The 21,821-nt window shown below is 39.6% G+C and overlaps 1 protein-coding gene across 1 annotated transcript in view; it reads right to left on the minus strand.

The window, feature by feature from the left end:
- Positions 1-236: 236 nt before the first annotated feature.
- The window catches only part of DERA (deoxyribose-phosphate aldolase), an 89,818-nt gene continuing 68,233 nt past the window's right edge, over positions 237-21,821 (minus strand). Inside the window, exons 7-9 of the mRNA XM_053921766.2 lie at positions 5,600-5,712; positions 1,186-1,335; positions 237-820 (exon numbers count right to left, since the gene is read on the minus strand). Coding sequence (XP_053777741.1) covers positions 764-820; positions 1,186-1,335; positions 5,600-5,712 — 320 coding nt within the window. The 3' untranslated portion in view covers positions 237-763. The remainder of the gene's footprint in view (positions 821-1,185; positions 1,336-5,599; positions 5,713-21,821) is intronic.

Below are 21,821 nucleotides of genomic sequence, written 5' to 3' on the forward strand. Positions count from 1 at the left end.
TGTTTTATCCTTATTCGATATACCAGAAAAATCTTCAAAGTTTCAGAATATGTACCTAAGTTGTATTCACTAATAATGTACTGGGAGGGGGTGTTTATCTGAGATAAATACCCAAGGAGTCTACTGGAGAGATTCAGGATTCAAAAAATCATTAACAAAACCTCTTCATATATTTCATGGATTAACTTTTCAATATGTACTACCACCATTTAAAGTTAAAAAATAAACAAGTACACGGGTTTGGGTTTTTATTTAAAACAATGACACCCATAGCTTTGTATAATAATGACAGAAACTTCATTAACAAAACAATTAATAAAAGAGCATATCCTGCAACAATTAAAGACGGATTTTCATGGCAGGAAATCAGGGCCGAGTCAGTGCCTCCTGAAGTCGTTCGAGTGCCGTGGCGTTTTCCTTTGCTACAGTACGTTTCTTGGGCGGTTTAACATTTTTTCCCTTCGAATTTAATGTTGTCAAAGCTATTGTCAACATTTAACTCAGAGTTTTTAAGAGAAAACCTTCAGGAAGTTAACAGTACAGATCTAGTAATTAAGACCATTTCACATGTGCCTGAAATGAGTGCCGTGTGTGGGTTAGTTGGTATGTTTCTTTCATTCTTTGAATTACATTCCATGGAAATTTCAGGGGAAAAAAGACAGTTACCTGTTCCCTCTTTTTTGAATTAAGTAATTTTAAAAATTATGTAGAAAAATAATTTTTAAACATTGTAAAAAAAACTTCTCTGGAGTTCATTGCTGATTTAAGACATTGGAAGATCATGATAAGCTGCGTATCTTCCAGTCACGTGATGATAAATCTGTGAGGAAAGCCGTTCCATTAATTAGTAATCATTATATTATTACACATATCAATTAATAATTATACTATTAAATAACAATTCATCAGTTTAATCAATGTTTCATAATAATTATACTATTATATACTAATTAATAATTTTAATTAACATTTCATTATAAAGCCCTACTATTATGCACTTCAGCAAAATCTCCATCCAACCTACTTCAGGAAGGAGCAGGTTTGCTTGGAAGAAGCAGACTTGGGTATGATGATGTAAATCGGATGAGTGTTCCTCTCTAGTTCTCACAGCCCTAGAGATGACTTTTCATTGCTTTCTCAGAAACAGTCGTCAGCTTGTTCTAAGGACAGTGGGTTATTACTCACCTGTCTCTCGATGTCCAAAAGCAGAGCACTGGCACCTATTCGGAAGAGTTCTGGCTTCAGCCACTCATCTCCCAGCTCCTCCTTCACGAGGGAGAGCCAAGCGAGGGAATCCTTCGCTGTGCGGATGCCTCCTGCTGGCTTAAAGCCTACCTAAAAGGGAAGGTGGGGAAGAGAACGAAGTTTGTTGTTGCCAGATTACTTTTGAAAATGGTACTGCATTCATACAAGACTTGATTCTCTCACTCTCCTTTTTTCGTCTATTTCCATTCACCCAGCAAAACAGCTTAGATCACTGGCTCATGTCCATTCACACTACAAAATGACTTTCCCAGGATTAATGGGAGGAATGTCACTGCTTCTGAGCAGACACTAATGAGAGTGAATAACCCTCATTAACATTTCACTTATCGGAAAGCCATAAACCTCAACCATTTAGACTACAGCTGTGAACCTGAGATAAACAAAAAAAAATGTGTCAATAAATAGGAAAACATATCACAAAAGCCCATTCATTCTATATTCCTACAGGTAAGCCTGTGTAGACACCTTTCAGACCTTCCTCTTGAGGTGAAAAAGACATGTAAGTGTATTTAAAACAAGAGGAGCAAATCGACAAGGTCACACAACCGAATGGGCAGCAAGCAATCAGCAAGGAGGGTTGACAGTTGTTTTAATCAACTTAACTGCAGGGACTTTTTTACCTAAGTTGTAAGTAGACAGTTTTTGAGGTCTGTCTGGAAAAAATCTAGCCATTGTTAACATAACGAGAACAGTTTGGGCAACATTGATGTAACCTGGCAGCCAAAGAGAGTGGACTGGAATGCGCATGCATGAACAATGATGACTTCACTGTACCCGTCACTGGGGACAGTAGATGCTGCTGAGTGAGCATGTGTACTGTGTGGTTGTCACATTCAAAATGACTGAACGAGTACAGCAATAGATCTGCATCAAATGTTGCATTAAGCTTAAACATTCCTTTGTGGAAACTATTCGGATGACTCAGAAGGCCACAGCTATGGACAACTGGTGATTGGCAGCTTCATCACAGCCACACGCCCACTCAAGTATCATGTCTCGTGCAGAGTTTTCTAGCAAAACATCAAACACCCAGATGGCTCAGCCCTGCTACAGCCCAGATTTGGTGCCCTGTGATGTCTGGCTTTTCCCCAAACTAAAATCACCTTTGAAGGGGAAGAGATTTCAGACAGTCAATTGGATTCAGGAAAATACAACAGGGCAGCTGATAGCGATTAGGAGAACTGTGTGAGGTTCCAAGGTGCCTAGTTTGAGGGGGACTGAGGAGTCATTGTCCTGTGTACAGTGTTTCCTGTATCTCGTATCTTCTTCAATAAATGTCTCTATTTTTCATATTACATGGCTGGATACCTTCTGGACAGACCTCATAAAAAGTAGCCAGACCAGTTAAATAAGCACAGTAGAAAAAGACAGTGTAGGGGCTCTTCCCACTTCAGTAGTTTTTGAGGGTGACCAAAAAATAACACAATCAGCCAATACGTGATGTTTACAAATGATGTCCCTGAATCCATCAGAAAAGGATAAATGTGTTTCACATATAGTAAAATCTGCTTATCTGGATTTACTTGTCTCAAGAACTTGACTAGGCAGTAGAGACTCCATCTAGATGGAAGCAATCAAGAAAACACCCCATGGCCCAAACACTTAAGCTCGCGCACTTGACCGCTCAGAGCTAAGGGTTTCATAGGCAGCACCAGCAGAGTGCTGCTGACAGAATACTAGAGAAGGGAGACAATACCGAGCCAGGCTAGAACCCTCACAGTTACTATGGACTCTACCATCTTCCTCATCACACCTCTTTCAATGGATGAGCAGTCAAGCCCTGACTTCTTCGCTTCTATATGCCCCCTGTGCACACGTTCCTATCTACTCTCACCTCCACTGTTTTAGTGTAGCCCCTCACCAGTTCTCACAAGGAGTATCAGCAAAGGCCTCCCCCAACTGGTTTCCCTGCCTCAACCACATAATGTCATACAGCTAAGCAGCAGCTGTATAGATTCTAACTCTATCTGCCGATGGCTCTGGAGCCCCAATGACTCTGGAAGAGTGAAGGGAGCTGGAGGAGTGGGGAAGATGAATGGGATGAGGTTATTTATTGAGAAGAGGCAAAAAATAAATAAATAAATAACATCCCAATTAGCCAATATTAGCATACATATTAATCCCAGGAGCACTTCTATCATTAAGGCCCTTCTGCATATAGATTTTCCATGTGATTCAGTTGTGTTAGCGAGTCTGTGCGGGAATGCTTCTAAGGAGAGGGTCTTGCATAAGTTTGTACTTTTTTAAGGGAAAGGATATAGAAAACATAAATCTGCAATGAAATTATGAAATATTAAACCTCTGCTTCTCAGGAATGACACTAATCATGGTCTGAAAGGTGGCTGATCACATTTTAAAATGCCCCTTAAATCAATAATGTAGAAACTTCACAGTCTAGGGGCTGCCCGGGCAACTTGTCAACAACCTGGAGGATGCACCTGATTTGCGAGATACACCTGCAGCACCTCACTGTATGAAATCAAATGTGATTAAAATGAATACAGTTTGACTTGTACCTGCCCATATCCATTAACATATTTCATTAAAACTATCATAACTTTGCTTATTAGCTGAGAAAAAGGGTCGACACAATCACAAAAAAAAGTATTGAAAGACAACGATATATCCCTCACTCTCTCCATTGGTCTAGAACATTGAGCATCTAAAACTTTAACTGAAATTCTTTGCTGGTTGTGTAGGGGATCTCCTGGGAAAAGACTTGTACATTTTTGTGTCCTTAGCATATAGGATAGGTTAACATGGCACATAATTAATGACTCAATAAATGTTTGTTGAAACCAAAACAGGATTGGGTTCCCAAAGGATGCTTTTAGTGCCGGCTAAGGAGCTTACGAAACGCAGAGATGCCTGAGGTCTCCCCTGGACACAGAACTGCAGGGAGGAGGCCCCGGCCTCCGCACGACAAACAGATTCGCATTTATTTGTGTGTTCGTGGGCTGAGGATAAGAACCTCTGGTGTAGTAAGTGGTGGGTCCACTCACTCCATTGTGAGAGAGGGGTGCTGAAGATAGGGGTGTCTCATTTTTTATAGCTTTACGTCATTTTTTTTTTAAATGTGGATCACTGCAGAAAAGCTACCAAGTAGAGATGACTCAAGTTGGGTCAACTTTCACATGTAGATCACAGAAGGTACTTCACCTATTTGTTATTTTTTTAAGATATGAAGTTATTCTGAAGGAGAAAATTCTAGAAGGAGTTCATGTCCTCTCAAATCTAGTACATTCTAAAAAACGTCTCTAAGTCCAAAACAAACTAAAGCTATGGTCACATATAAAGTCATCACATCCAGTCGGCAAAGGGATTAAAGGTCTTTTGGAGGGGTTTCTATTTGGCAGAAATCAGGAGATTGGTTTTAAAAGATGTTTTCTGAGGAAAGGAAAGTCCCATTAAAAAAAAAAAATTACCTTTCTCTCCAGTGATGTACGAAAAAAAAAAATTCTTTGAGATAATTTGCAACTAAACAAGCAACTTGAAGTAAAAAAGGAAAATCCAAACTCACTTTAAAAAACACCTCATACGCATTTTTTCTTTTAACTTCATGTTTCAAAAAATATGTATTATTTTTCGAAAAGCTGACAAAAGCCAGCATACACCCTCCTCAGCTTAACAGTCTTCCGAAGAGCACATCTAACTGCCATAAAACGCAAAAATGGATATTTAATTCAAGAGCTATATAACGTCTAGCTACCTTTTCCCTGCTGTTTCACAGCATTTCATTATTTTGTTTAATAAGTTCATCTCCTCAAGAATTTTCTCTTCACCTCATATTATTAAAAGTAATAAGTTTTTCTGGACCGGGGGTTTCCCAACAGAAAAACCAATTTATGTGTGTCCTTCAATAATGACAGGAAAAGATTATTTCCCATTATACTGCACACTTTTCATATCGCCACCACAGCTTATCATTCAATAAATGTTACTCCGCAATTCTTTCCATTCCTCAAGGAAGTTTAATTTCTGCATTAACCCGCTTTTGCTGGCCAACGCCTTACCAGAAAGCCTCTGTGTTGCAGCAGAATTAGTTCGTTAAAGAACCCATTTAGGAATTTCTTGTCAGTGATAAAATTGTCTTCGGTTAATAAAAAAACGTAAAGTAAGTTTACATGTTGATCATACTTACTGACTCCCACCCTCACACTCACTTCTGCTAATCACTCATTTTCTCCGCGAATGTGTTCTTTTGTAGTGAAAGGTAAATTCAACATTTATCTTACTAAGGGGAACTCACACAAAGACAGTTATCGAGGTTCTAACCAGTATTATAAATAACATTATCTTTACTTTGAAGAAAGATTTGCCAGCAATAAAATACCTTGTTTCCGGTTTTCCAGAAGAAATCTCTAATGGCCCGCAGCATTACTATAGCCACCGGGAAGGTGGCATTTACTGTCTCTTTCCCAGTAGAAGTCTTAATAAAATCTGATCCTAAAACAAAAGGAAGAAACACTGTATGTTAATTTAAAAACTTATTTTTTTACACTTCTGAGTCAATGGAAGAAATGAGTTATGGACTTTTTTTCCTGAGGAATACAACTTTATTTTTCATGAATTAGTTGAAAAACTTTTTTAAAAAGATATATGTGTTCTTTTAAAAATAATTCCTTCCATAATTTTTCTTCTCCTTATTATAAGATGAATTAAATTGAGCACCAGATGGATTGTCATGAACCCCTGGGGCTCCTGCCTCTGTATTTCCATATCACCAATTAAAATCAAGTTGGTTTATTTAAGGCACAACTAAGATGAATAAAGCAATTTTATGCCCTCTGCTTAACATCACATAACACTTAATATAATAACATATAATACTACAAAACTGGAGTGCCAAGTCCTTTTCCCCTCACGTCCTCATGCTTGCTAGAAAGGACGCGGCACAGCTGTGACGGCACAGACGAACCATTAGCTAGCTGATTTCACTTAGTTGCGTGCTAATAACAGCACTGTCTTCCAACCAGATGAGGATTTTCATGACAGACACCATGCTATTTCATAACTTGCAATATTTTAAACAACTTCCTGTCTCTCAAATATATCTTTTTTAAAAAAGAGACTTCATTTATTTTTAGACAGATGGAAGGGAGGGAGAAAGAGAGGGAGAGGAACATCAATGTGTGGTTGCTTCTCATGCTCTGCCCGCTACTGGGGACCTGGCCTGCAACCCAGGCACGTGCACTGACTGGGAATCAAACTGGCAACCCTTTGGTTCACAGGCCGGTACTCAGCCTACTGAGCCACACCAGCCAGGGCTCAAACTATCTTATACCTATTGATGTTTAACAGAACAACACAAGGAGACAAAGATAAAATAATAGCAGTTAAAATTCACTCTGGGTGATGCACTGTGCACTACTTGTAGTTGCTCCAAAAGAATTAACTCAGTTAATCCTCATGACAACTGTAAAAGTTAAGTACTAAAATGGTCCCATTTTTAAACAGGAAATTGAGGCCCAAAAAGTAAAGTAACGTGTGTGAGGTTACATAGTGAGAGGAGGTAGAATTTTAACCCAAACGATATAGCTTACCCAATACGCTATAGTGTCTCCAAGAAACTCACTAGGGCCGCACAGATGGCCAAACAGAACTTCTGTCTTCCATGTGGTTCCCTATCCCCGAAATAATCAGAGTGTGGACCACAGACCAGCAGCACAGGTACTGCCAGGGAGCTTGTTAAAAATGCAGACTTCTCAGGCCCCACACTAGACCAACTGAATCTGAGTATCAACAAGGTCCCTAGGTGACTCCTGTGCAAATTTACGGACTGGCCCACTGCATCTGTGGATGCACAGGTAACGTGAATCTCTGATTCTCTCAATGTCTGTCCGAGAAGCAGGCGATGCAAGTGGAGGAAAAAAGTGGCCAAAACGTCTCCCTCTAGTTTCGGCTGGAAGAGATACTTCCACCACTATTCTGTGGACTGAAAAGTTCAAATCAATACACCTTTAGTAAGTGCACTGTGTGTAAAGCACATGAATAATATAAAAACAAGTCATTAAAACCCTTGCCCTCAAAACCATTCAATGTGGAGATGAAACATAATTCTGGGTAATCACTTGATGAGCTAGAAGTCAGCAGATCTGGTTTCCAGCTCTGCCTCTGAAATACCTCGCAAATTCCATCTCCTAATCGCTCCCATTTGTAAAATAGACCTGAAAATTCTTACTGGCTTCAAAGCATTATCCAAGGAATCAAAAGAGACAGTCTAATGTGAAAGCACTCTGAAAACTGTCAAGTGTTACACAAATAGGAGCAAAAACCTCGGTAGGCTCGCAATCCGTAGAAATACCATAGGAATTCTGACATATTGAATAGGTCACTGGGAGCCTTCTTTTCTTTGGGTCTGTAGGTAGGTAGGCCCATTTGGGAGAAATGGAGACATACCCATCATTCATGCATTCATTCAACAAATATTTACTAAGTGCATACTATGTTCTAGACTGTTCTAGATGCTAGGAATAGGCCACTAAACAAAACAGACAAAGTTCCTGCAATGGTGAGAATTTCTAGACGAGAAAGGCAATAAATAAATATATACATGTAACAAAAGCCAGGTGGAGATAAGCGCTGTGAAATAAAATAAGTAAGAGAGTGATGGACTTGGGGAGAGGGAGCTGTATTTAAATCGAGTCTTCACAAAGGCATCTGATGAGAGAAATCCAGAGTGAATAAAGGGAATCTGTGAAAAGAACTTCACAAGCAGGGAAACAGCAAGTGCAAAATGCAAATGCTAAGTTCATTAATAAATGAATGAATGAATGACCATGGAACCTAGCTCGTACAACATCAGAAGACAAGCAAAATAATAGATCAAAGCCTCCAAATAGATGTAAGAAGGTGAGGGGAACATCCCAAAATAATTCATGATGGGCCCAAGATCTGGTTTCTAGTATGGGACACTGTGGATTCACAAGAAGGCTTTTAGGTACAACACTGGACATCATCTGAATTCCTGTAAGCACCTTAGAAAAGAAGACTATTAATATGAAAGACAGAGACCACATTTGGGGACCTAAATTAAAGGTATGGTTGCTTAAAAAGCACACCATCTAATGTTAACCACAAGAAGGAAGGGTTTGGAGGCCGGGTAAGGAAGGAGAGTCTCCTAGTGTATTTGGGAGGAGCAGAGCAGAACTCCTACCCTGGGAGCAACAGCAGCCCAGGAGTAGTAACAGTGGCCTACACATTATTTGTCTGTCTGTCTCCCTTTCTTAACTGTATTGTAAGCACATCCGAGGGCGGGTGCTTTATCTTTCTTACGCATGTCCCTAGAGTGTGACACATGTGAGCAGCTCAATAAACACATTTTAGATGGCGATTGGACAGATGGGTGAATGGATGGATGGATGGCCACAGCTACCAAGAAAAGGCACATTATTTTCCACCTTGCGCTGACCGAGAGGGAAAGGAAGACAGTTTGGAATTTCATTCTAGGCTCACTATCAAAGCTGGGCAGGCGGCTCAGAAAAAAATATTATTTTAATTTATTTATTTTTAAGTAAACTTCTAATTTTAGAACAGATTTAGATCTACAGAAATACTGTGAAAAGACAGTGCAGAGAGTTTCCTTCTATCTCACACCTACTTTCCCCTGTTATCAACAACTCGGGACAGCACATTTGTTACAATGAATGAACTGATACTGACATATTATTCTTAACCAAATTCCATACTTCAGAGTTCCTTAGTTTTACTCAGATTCCAGTCTCACTCAGGATCCCACCACACATTTGTCATGTCTCTATAGGCTTTTTGGGGATGTTTCTTAGACTTTCCTTATTCTGATGACCTTCGTAGTTTTGAGGAGTACTGGTTGGATGTTTTGTAAAATTTCCATCACTTGGGGTTTGTCTGATGTTTTTCTCGTGATTACACTGGGGTTATGAGTGTCCAGGGAGGGAGACCACAGAGGTAACGATTGCCGTTTTCGCCCCATCGTACCACACGTACATACTGTCAACAGGACTTACTACAGGGTGATGTTCACCCCAGGCACTTGGTGGAGGTAGTGTTTGCCAGGTATCCCCACTGTAAAATTGCCCCCCTTTTCCTATTTTCAATACTGAAACTTTTGGAAAGAAGTCCATACAAGGAATAGGGAGTCACAATCGACCTCCTTTGCGGGAGAATAACTACATAAATTATTTGGATTTTTTTGCATGGGAGATTTGTTTCTTTATTCACTCATTCACTCATTCACTCATTTACAATCATTTATTTATTTCAGCACAGACTCAAAAGACATTTATTTGATACTTGGCTTTATAATCCAGTATTGCTTTATTTTGTTGCTCAAATGGTCCTAGCTTTGGCCACCAGGAGCTCTTTCAGTTGCTTCCTGTATTCCTTTGCGTACCCCCATCATATGGACTTTTTGTTTTTCCAGCCTTTTCTGTTAACAAATGCTCCAGGCCCACCTGGAGTGTTTTCTGCCCCAGTCTTGGAATAAGCCATTTCTCCAAAGAGTGCTGCCTGCTTTTGGTGGAGACTGGCACTGGAAACCAAGATCCTGGTGCTGGGTGTACTCATTGCTACTGAAGGGATCTTGCTTTGAGGCCCTCCCAGCTGACTCATCAAGAAAATATATGCATGCATACTAACCCATTGATACACACATATCTATCAATAATTCCACGTGGAGCTATCTATATGTACATTCAACTAAACACGAGCTGTGCTGATGTGTCCAACTCTTGACCCATTACATGGATCACCTTAGCCCTCTGCCCTTGATTAACTGTAAACTCCCACTCTAGCTTCAAGAAACCTGCCACCTGTTTGATTGTTCACACCCAGTAATCACGTACAGTGCTATCAGAATTGTTAACCATCCATCAACAGACACAACTTTATCAACATCAGGAGAGTGCTAATGTAGTTTCTTTGCCTTCAGCTTTATAAACCACACTCATTTATGAAGTTACATAGGTCAGCACTTTTTTCTCCCACCTCCTTAGTGGGGGGTTTTCACACATTTGTAATACAGTCGGCTTCTGTGGTCACAGTCTGCATTCTATTTTGGAATCCCTTGGCCCCCTAAATGTTTTTTTTTATATGCATGCATTAGGGTTCACTCTTTGTGAAACTTCTACTGGTTTTAACAAGTGTAGAATGTCAAGTGTCCATCATTTAGTATCATGCAGAATATTTCCACTACTCTAAAAAACTTCCTGTGTTTCACATTTTCATCCCCCTTCCCACAGGTGACCACTGATCTTTCTATTATATGAACAGTTTTGCCTTTTTCAGAATGTCATATAATTGGAATCACAGAGCATTTCAGACTGGCTTCTTTCCCTTGGCAATTGCATTTAAGGTTCACCCATGTCATTTCATGGTTTCATGGTTCATTTCTTTTTATTGCTGAATAATACTCCAATATATAGATATACCACTGTTTGTTTATCCACTCACTTATTAAAGAATATTGGCTGCTTCTGGTTTTTGGCATTTATCACTAAAGCTGCAATCAACATTCACATGCAGATTTTTGTGGGGACAAAATCAGTTGGGTAATTGCCTAGGGAACAATCGCTAGATTGTATAAGATCAAGATAGCTTTAAAAAAAGTGCCAAACTATCTCCCAAAGTAGTGGTACCATTCTGCATTCCCACTAGCAATGAAGGACAGTTCCTGTTTCATTATTTTTCAAATAAGTTTTCAATTTCTTGCTCTTCCTCTTCTCCTTCTGGCATCCCTATGATTCAGATGTTGGTATGTTTGGAGATATCCCAGAGTCTTCTTATACTATCCTCATTTTTAAAAAATTCTTCTTTCTTCCTGCTATTCTGGTTGGACGCTTATTTCTTCCTTATGTTCCAAATTGTTGATCTGAATCCTGGCTTCCTCTCCTTCATTCTTGGTTCCCTGCAGTTTTCTCTATTTCACTTAGTGTAGCCTTCATTTCTTCCCTTATGTTGTTGCTGTACTCAGCGAGTTCTTTGAGCATCCAGGCCACCAGTGTTTGAACTCTGCATCTGATAGGTTGGCCATCTCCATTTCATTTAGTTCTTTTTCTGGGGTTTTGTTCTGTTCTTTCCTTTGGGCTGTATTTCTTTGTCTCCTCGATTTGGCAGCCTCTCTGTGTTTGTTTTTGTGTATTGGTGGAGCTGCTTTGACTCTATAAAAGGAACCTGTAAATTGTGTGGGGAGGAGCCTTAGGTAATCACCAGGTTGGGGCAACCAGTTTCACCATTTTGTGGCTCCACTGGGGGGAGGGTTCAGGGAGGGGTCACTGTCACTGCCTAGTTTCTGGAGGTTTGCCCAGCACCCTCCCCATTTCCAGTCACTTCACCAACTCCCTGTATGCAACTGGCGCCCTTCCAGCTGTTGCCCTGCTGCTGAATCCCAGAGTGGGTGGGTCTGCATACGTTCTAAGATCGTGCTGGCCCTTCAAGCAGAATCTCTTCAAAACCCAGCAGTTACTTCTGCTGCCCCACCCCCCACTGATTTTCACAGCCAGAAGTTATGGGGATTTATCTATCTGGCACAGGAGCCCTGGGCTGTGTAGCCTGGCTTGGGGCTTGGATTACTCACCCCCAAAGTATCTTTCCCAATTTTCATCCACCTCAGGTGAATGTGGGACTGCCCGTTCCACCACTGCTGCTGCCTCCCCACACCACACGACGCCTCTCTCCAACCTCTCCACATCTCCGCCCTCCTGCCTGTCTGAGAGAGTTGTCAGACTTCCATACAGTCCGATTTTCTGACAGTTCTGAGTGTTTCTTGTTTTGAGGTTTAGTTTGTGGTTGTGTGAGGAGGCAAAGTATGTCTACCTACACCTCCATTATGACCAAAAGTTCCTAACCTCTTTTAACATTTCTTATAGGGAACATGTGCTGGCAATGAATTCCCTCAGTTTCCATATGTCTGAGCTCCTTTACTTTTAACAGACAATCTCACCGAACATAGATTTCTAGGTTCGTGGTGGTGGGGGTGGGGGTTCTCTCAACACTTTAAGTATTTCACTCTATTCACTTGCTGACAAAGTCTCTAATAAAAAGACTACAAATCATTTCCTTTTTCTTCGATAGGTATTTTCTTTCTCTAGAACTTCCTGGATCTGTGGTTTGGCACCTGTCATTTAGCTTTGGAAAATTCTTGGCCATTACTACTTCAAATATGTTGACTGCTCCATTTTCTTTTTTCCCTTTGGTATTCCAATTACATATATGTTACACCGTTTGCAATTGTCTCACAATGTTTGGATATTCTGTTCTGTTTTTCTCAGCCTTTCTTTTTTGTCTTTCTTTTTCACATCAGGAGGTTTCCCTTGACCTATCTCAATGGGCATTAATTCTTTCCACATCTACTGATAAGCCTGGCTACTAATGGGCTCAATCCTATCTACTGAGGAGCTCATAAAGCATTCTTCACTTCTGTTCCAGTGTTTCTGATTTCCAGTGTTTCCTTATCATTATTTATTAGAGTTTCCGTCACTCTGCTTACATCACCTATCATTTCCTGATACTATTTTTCCCATTGGAGTCAATAATATATTAGTCATAGCTCTTTTAAATGTTTCTTTCTGATAATTCCAACATCTCTGTTATATTTGAATCTGATTGTAATGCCTGTTTTTCTCTACAGACTGTTTTTTTCTTGCCTTTAGCATCTCTCATAATTTTAGCTGAAAGCCAGGCATGATGTATTGGGTAACAGGATATAACTAACATACTAGTATAAACAGGCCATTAACAAGATTTTATGCTATCCCAAACAAACTCAGAGGAGTATTAGCCCCAGTCTTTTAATGTTTACTATATCTATAGGGACCAGAGTCTTCAAATCCTATAGTATCTTTGGTTCCTTTCCTTTCCCGCTTACTTTGGGCTTCCTAAATATTCCTCATCAGATTATCTCCCCCTTCCTCTGCCAGAGCCAAGAGGGGAGGGATCTTTCTTGGCTCTTCACTGTGAGAAATTGCATGCTCCTGGAGGTAAAACCCACAAAAGTCCTGGGGTCATACTCAGTTTCCAACTATTTGTCCAATTTACCATGTAAGTGTTCCTACCAGTTTATGATTCTAGCAGGTAAGCAGATCTCAGTTGTAACTCTCAGGATTTGCTTGTCTCTCCAGATTTCAAGACGAGAGTTTGCCCTGCTACATAAGTTCTTTAATGGGTCTCAGAAAATCCATTGACTTTCTATTTATTCGGCGTTTTCATGTTCTAAGGGACAGGAATGACAACCTCCAAACTCTTCATATGTTGCAGCTGAAACCAGAAGTCCTTAAATATTAAGGTCAGCCTTTATGATCTAGAAATCAGGTATGGATGGAGACACAAAGTACAGATGGTATTTATGGTATTTAGACATATGACAACAAACTAATGCAGTCAGCTAGAAATGGAAAGATTCAGAGTAATTCACTTTAGGTAGAATTTGGTATAAACCTTGAAGGAGAAATAAAATGTAAAAAAGGGAAGGCAGATAAAAGAACCACCCCAGTAGAGGAAAAAAAAAAACAAACCACAACAAGCACAGAAATTGTAATACTCACCCAAAGGATAATAAATGGATCCATCTAAGGAAACCCTGTGAGAGACACAAGGCATGGGGTTGGGTGATGGTGATACCTGGGGAAGGCGGTGCCAGTATGTTTTTGAACATGTGATGTAAAAGTCCCTTAGGAAGCATGATTTCTGACCATCTGAAATCAGTGTTTAAGATGCTAAACCTTGTGTCTTGTAAGACAGCTGGAGGAAAGACAACGGACAGTCAGAGACGCACAAGAGAGTGAAACAGCAGTGCAGGCACGCAGGCGCCACAAGCTACTTCTTTAAACGCAGGAATAAGACCAAGCTTTAATCACACAAAATACTTTAGAAAGTACATTGGTATTTCACTACTGTCCAAAAAAAAAAACCAATAGATTTTGCAACGGGACTAAGTGGGAACACACTTTTATTTTACTTCTTATTTGAAAATTGCTTCCTTTGCCCCTCTGCTAAAATAAAATTACCTTAGAGAAATAAATGCTAGATTTCAAATATCCAATACCACAGAACACCAAAGACTCTCCTCAGAGCTTATGTAAATCCAACATTAGCTAAGCTCACTTCTGCTCAGCTCGAGGAAAAAATCTTACGAGAAATATCTCACAATTAGAATAGCTATCCATATAAGTGTTTTTTCATCAATGCCCACAATTTCAATGAAATGACTAACTTAGGAGATGAAAGATCTGGAAAATCCAAAGTAACACGTTAAACAGGATAGTACTCAACTGTAATTAGTTGAAATTAAAATTAATAATAAATTTATAGTATTATATTAAATTGTATTTTTTTATTTTCCTAACTTGAAATCTCTAGCACAATACTTTTTTTGTGGTCTAAAGCAACTCAAAGCTTTTCTAAGGCTCATAATTACAAGTCTCCATGGTACAGTTTCATTAAAAACTTTCATTAAACAACAGCTGCCCTTGTATATGGTCTTCTAATCAATTTGGTCAAACAGAATGACTTCTAATCAGCTGTTGATAAAAATAGAAGATGAAATTTTAATTCTAATAGATTAACCACAAACTCAAGACAGTCTTCAAAATCCATCTAGCTCTATTCTCCAGTGGATTTAATGACTATTCAGCAACTCATTACTAAATAGAACAAGATGAACATTTTCCAGTTCATTAAAGAAATGTACTATGTATTTTTGCATTGTCCTCATGATTCGTTACAGGGAGTCTTAATTACAAGATAATGGATAATGGTTATTAAATGCAGACTGCAGTAATGAAGCTCTATTCATTTGCGAACCTCAGAGACTGCAAAGAGAGGAAAATAAAATTACTAGCTTCAAAAGATTAACGGATCAAATTATTATTCAATTTTGAAAATCTCATTCAGACTTCATAGAAACAAGAAGAGATTAAAAACTAGTATTAAGACCAAAGTAGTACATTTAAAAAAATAATATCTTAAGGCTATGGCTGTATAATAAGCTTCAGATGTGATTATTAGAAAAACATACAGCCGACAATGGGAAAACATCCATTTTCATTTCCTGAACAACCCTTATTTATGAGAGAGGAAGTTACTAGTGGGATCTGAAAGACGGTCTTGGTGAGTATGGAAGATACGTGCTACTATGCTACGAGAGAACAGCACAATGGAAGGTATTATTAACATTTTATACTTCACTAATGAAAAATAGGATTCAAATCAACTGCTGCTTGAGGAAGCTTGTCATTAAGTGGAATTCATGCCAACCCAATAATAAGAGCTTCTGGACACATCACTCATTAGCACCACGTTTTCTATCATGCTCTAAAAAATGACTGATTCAAGTTAGCGAGGGAGTTTTATATGGTAATTCTGATACTAATTTATACTTGCAATCTGCAATGGGGCACCTTTGTTTTCTAACAAATATAATGTAGAAAAATAGGAAGCCCCAACTTAAACGTATCCTTTGATATTATGTTATTTCATTCAACAGAGGCCTGAAAATAATTTGGGGAGACATAAGGATGCAGCGTTGCGGTTGAAGCACTGGCCGGAGTAAAGATGAAAGCAGAAGGTCCCCGTGGAGGTGTCAATATGGTGCTAATACTCAGTCTGGAGACCAATTATACCACAAAGACATCCTTACGTGATCCAGAGATAATAACCTTGTGAAAAAGAGGGGAACCGTTTTCTAGAAGAGAGAGGAAAAAACGTAAGAAAGAAAGAAAAAAAAAAAAACACTCGCTCTCTCACTCACGAGTGAGCTCTGGAAATACTTCCCAGTCGGTCCAGTCTATCTGATCAGAAAGGCAACAGTGCATCAGAACTAAGCAGTGCGGCATGTTCAAGCTCAATGGCAATCAGAAAGCAATCACAATCTTGGAGTTAGAAGCTATCCCAAATACCCCAAGGGTAAGACTGGCTCGTGATAACCACATTCCTTGTAGTTGCCTTCGCCTCAATAAAATAAAAAATGTGGCCATTTGAAGTAATGTAAAACAGTATGATCCAAATGCAATACAAGGTGGGAACTATATAATACTGGGTAATTGACAGGAATGTCCCCTATTGGCACAATTTTTTAAGCAATTATGTTAACCATACAAGGATATGTGGCAGAATCCCTTGACACAAACAACAGTCTTTAAATTATGTCTAATAAGCCGGAATTTTCCTTCACTTCTAAAACTTAGTTTATTTGAAATGGCTTCAGAGTTGTAATAATGCTAGAAAGTTATCAATCAATGAAAATATCTATTTTAGAGAGGATTTAAATTGTTTAATATATTTCTTTTTTTAAGACTTCATTTATTTATTTTTAGGGAGAGGAGAAGGGAGGAAAAAAGAGAGGGAGAGAAACACTGACAGGAGAGAAACATCAATTGGTTGCCTCTTGCATGCCCCCAAATGGGAACCTGGCTCGCAACCCAGGTATGTGCCCTGACAGGAAATCGAACCAGTGACCCTTTGGTTCACAGGCCCGCACTCATCCACTGAGCCACACCAGCCAGGGCCTTCCTTAAGAATATTTTTAAACAGTGGTATCAACATTGAGAATTTCATGCTGTCCAAAGAGAATTTTGATGAAAGGGCCTTATAGGACCAGCTCCCTGACTCCAGCTGGGAGTCCCCGGCCCTGCCCTGTACGCAAGCGAAGCCTGCACCCTGTGCCACGGCAGGCGCGCGCCTGCGTGGCTGCCGCGCACGTGAACAGCGGCTAGTCCGGACTGGGATGTGCTGTGAGTATAAAATACACGTGGGAGTTCGAAAACATAGAGCCAAAAACAGTAAAGTCGCTCACTATAATTTTATATGGATTACACACTGAAATGATATATTGTGGATTTACTGGGCTAAATAAAATTTATTATTATAATTACTTTCACCTGTTTCTTTTCACTTTACTAATGTGGCTATTAAAATTTTTTAAATTACATATCTTTATTAGGCAGGAACGGTCTAGGGCTTCAATGAGACACTGAAATCTGTATTCACCCTGCCTAAGCTACAATTTGATGTCCTTTTAAACTAATATCCTTTAAGTGTTGGTTTTAATTTATTTAGGAAAAAAAAGGCTTAAACCTGCCCGAGGTAGAATAAGAAGTTCCCTGGTGACAGCACTTAACTATTCTCTCTCATCTAAACAACTGTCCCTGTGTCTGAAGACTTCACTTACCAAATGCAAGTTCCGTTACCACCTGGACTCACCCTCCTTAGAATGCGGCGGATTATCTATTTGGAGAACATACAAACAGGTGCCTACTTCTTATGTCCAATCCCAACCCCACACAGCGGAGGAATCCTAGTAAATACATTCTTCTCTTGTTTTGAACATTTTCAGTGGTTTCAGTGCCTCTTATGGATTAATACCCTGGGAAGCTGGCCAGCTAGCTGGCCCCTTAATCCTGCCTGGAATTGGTCTTGTTTTCAGGTTTCAAACACAGAGAAATAATTCCAAACCATGCTTACAAACTGCATGTGACTTGTGCTCACAGCTTTGTGCTCAAGCCAGCCACTCTGTTTCCCCATCCTTCAACACCCACTCAGCTAACATTCACTGAGCACCTACTATGTGCTAGTACCACTGCACACACTGGGGACACACCAGTGCACAAGACAAGACCTTCCTTAATGGGCCTCTGCACTGTTAACGGCAACATTATAGAAGTTGTCTTCTCTCCGCCTGGCTACCTGAAGAAAAAAATCTTTATCTGTCCCCATCATATTTCCCTCCGTTTTTCAGAGATGGTAGTGGCACTGCTGAAAAGGAAAAAAAAAAAAGAGATTCATGACATTAGGCTAGTACCCAGTGATCAAAAGAAAATGCCAGAAATGCGCATTGTTATTGTATAGATGTGATGGTTGGAATAAAATAGCAACGAGTTTTAGACTCAATATAAAGTGAAAATATCAACCTGTAAATCAAATCACTGATGCCAAATGCCTCAAAGTCAAAATGCTTCCCTTTTTTGGCCAGCCTGTGCAGCTGAACTTACTGGTGGAGGGATTTATTATGTTAAGCAAATATCCTCTATTGATATGGTAGTTTTTTAAAGTCATCTTATCTTAAAATGACACAACCATATCTAACACATTCTTTTTTCCTTCTCATTTGCTGGGAGAAAAGACGGAGATAGAACCTCAATATGAGGTAAAATGTGATTTGGTATCACTATATTTTGGCAAAGAAGAGTAAAATGAAGAAGCATTTTAACAAAATAACAAGATAGATATGCTTTTAAACAACTGAATTTCATTCTGATTGTGCTTCCCATTGTGGAAAGCAAGTTTGGAATACATAGTATATGTTAGCATTAAAAGTCAGGTATGCTTGTGTGGAATCTATTAACTCGAGAGAAAATTACTCAAATTGAAGAAATAGCTGTTAAAATGGATTTAGAAATATATTTTACTGAACAAAGCAAGCTAGAAAATTAGGCTACTTTATCAGGATTAGAAAGTGCTATGAATTTTAAACACAAAGCTTTTAAAAACAATGCAGAACATATTTGAGATTATCATACCTCAATGTCATTATAAGTCTTTTTCTCAACAACTGATGATTTCTGCGGAGTTACTTTTTACAGTGACCTGTCTTTCGTAAAAAAAAAAAAAAAAAATTGTGCTAATTTCTCTGTGGGCAGTTTTATCTCTGCGACTGCTTCACTGTACCTGGAGACTCACATGCTTTCCAATAGCAGATGTATAGATGGGTGAATCTGGAAAAGGCTCTGAATGGGAGCTCGTCAGCATGTGGAGCTCTTGGTTGGGCCGTGTGGGTTACTGCAGCTACCACTTCCCGACCACTTACAGAGACAATGCTGCCTCTCAGACTGTTCACACACAATTTTCAGGTTAAAATCCCGTCTCTATTTTTCAACTAGTCACACCTCCATTTTAATCTCTATTCCTTTTCACTCAGCCACCGCCAGAGACCTTGATTCCTCAACAAAAGAGGGATGTGCTGGGAAAGGAGGCCTCGCAAATCTCCTCCAGGGTAAGAGTCTAATCAGAAAGGGTCACCTCAAACTTTGGCCAAGTCCTGGGCACCATCAGGATATGAGAGTCATTCACGAATTCCTGAAAACACAGGAGGCAAGGAGAAAGGATGGGAAAAGGACGTCTGTGAACTGGGCAGGGAGAATGGTCCTGACCTAGACTCCGGAAAAGTTATGAATGAATACAGCATGCCTGCGAGCTGGATCCATTCTGCTTATTCACTAAAAATTATCTGGATCTCCTTGGATGTCACACATTTGTTCTCAAGGCACTGAACGTGTGTGTGTGTGTGTGTGTGTTCTCTCTCTCTCACACACACACACACACACACTCATATCCTGTAGTTTCCTCATAACAGATGGGCTATGGGTTCCTTTTTCAACAGTCTTCAATAGAAATTACATATAACCATATGGTAATGATGTATGTTTCAGACAAACAGTTTAAACTACACACTTATTACAGAGGTTTTATCTGCCTCTCACAGAACTTCCTATTACAAAACTAATAGGTTTGAGTTAAGGCTATTCGTGTTTAGATTTCCCTCATCAGAAAACAGAATATAAATAGTTTCTTAATATGGATAGTTAGATATTAACCTACCTCCCTTTTAAACCCACATTTAAATGTTTATGCATATTTAATGTGTTTAATACTACCTGTATAATTGCTTGGAGTGTGGCATTTATTTCCTCCCCATTAAGGACATGTTATATCATAGATGTAATTTCTCCCAAGGATTCCAGAGGAATTATTAAATGTCAAAATCCAAAGTGAATACATGAGTAAACTTAAAAATGTAAAACCTAAGTGAAGAAAATATTTCAGCTGTTAAGTCTACAACCAAAAATGGGAAATAGAATTTACAGTGATACCCGGTAAGGTAAAAGGGCATTTAGAAATTAAGTTAGAGACAGTTAACAGTGTCAACTTACGCTGGACGTCCACGTACTTTGCTTCTGACACAAATGTCATAAATTTACTCTTGAGAAAGGTTTACTGGGTTGACTTGGCCCAGTTTTTATATTTAATTTAATACATGAAAACTAAAGAGCACAAAACTTTTTAAGTATGAAGGGCTACGAAGTATTGAAATACGGAATGGACAAATAAGACAGGTTTGTTCATGGCATCTCAAAACTGACAAATGCTTAGAGAATAAAATTCTAGAATTTCTACTTTCCAGGATCTGAATTCAGTCTAATATTCCATTGGTGCCTTCTGCTACTCACCCTAAAGTATCGTGTGCTCTAACAAATTCTGATGATGATGACAATGACAATAATAAAAGCAATAACAACATTACTAGCAGTAGAATACATCTCCGTTTTGAGAACTCACTAGGTGCTGGGCTCCAGATACACATTTCATGTATCTACTCCCATTTAATCTCCACAATAACTTAAAAGACAGGTACTCTTACTATCTCCATTTACAGATGAAGAAACTAGGGGTTATAGATACCGAGAAGCTCATCTAAGACGACAATTTATAAGCGTCATGAATGGAATTTAACACAGCTTTTTTCTAACTCAAAGTCCAGACTTCTAATTGCTACACTTCTGTCTCCTAAACCAGAGTACTGGTAGTTGTTTTGCAGAAATACCGTCTACCTAATCAAATTTGCATCCTCCATCCATTCTATCCCTGACAAAATCATACCTGGCCCAGTTCAACTGTTCCCTTCAATATGAAGCAGCAGAGACATTGCTTTCTTCCTTTTGAATGAAAACATGATGACTGGAGCTGTGGCAGCCATCTTTCAACCATGAGGAAAATGAAAAGAGACAGGCACCAAACCTGACATCGATTATGAACTAACAGCAGTGATGGACTACACCTCCAAACTTTTTTTTTAAAGATTTTATTTACTTATTTTTTAGAGAGAGGAAGGGAGAAAGAGAGGGAGAGAAACATCAATGCGTGTGGTTGCCTCTCATGCACCCCCTTCTGGGGACCTGGCCCACAACCCAGGCATGTGCCTTAGACTGGAAATTGAACCAGTGACACTTTGGTTCACGGGCCGTCACTCAACTACTGAGCCACACCAACCAGGGCCATCCAAAATTTTTTTATGAGAAAAGTAATTCCTTACTTATTTAAGACATTGTTAAGTTCAGTGCCATTTGTAACCACACTCAGTCCTAACTGCTGAGGTCCCTGGACTGTTTGCCTTTGCTCTGTTGAGCTAGAAATCCAACGGTGCACTACCTCTATTAATTTCCCTTGGGCATCGCTCTCTGCAACCATGGACACGAAGCATCTCCCCCTCCACACTCCCTCTGCTCTGCCTAACTGAGACCCCTGGATACCACCAACTCCACTTATCCAGGCTCCTAGCCCCCCACTCATCCACAATGGTAAATCACAGGCTGTCAGAGTTCCCCTGAATAAAATGTGGAAGAAAAAGGAGCCAGTGAAAGAGGACGCTGGTAAGCTGTAGGTATTACTGGGAAAGGCTAAAAGTGAAAAGCCTCAGAGAAACAGAGATGTCTGCTGGCGGAGCGACCATCCGAGGCTCCTGGATGAAGCGTCTATACACTGATCCGTCTGACCGCACTACTGAAGAAGCAGAGGAGGGAACTGGTTCA

This window comes from Desmodus rotundus, chromosome 3, assembly GCF_022682495.2.
Source record: "Desmodus rotundus isolate HL8 chromosome 3, HLdesRot8A.1, whole genome shotgun sequence".
Lineage (NCBI taxonomy): Eukaryota > Metazoa > Chordata > Mammalia > Chiroptera > Phyllostomidae > Desmodus > Desmodus rotundus.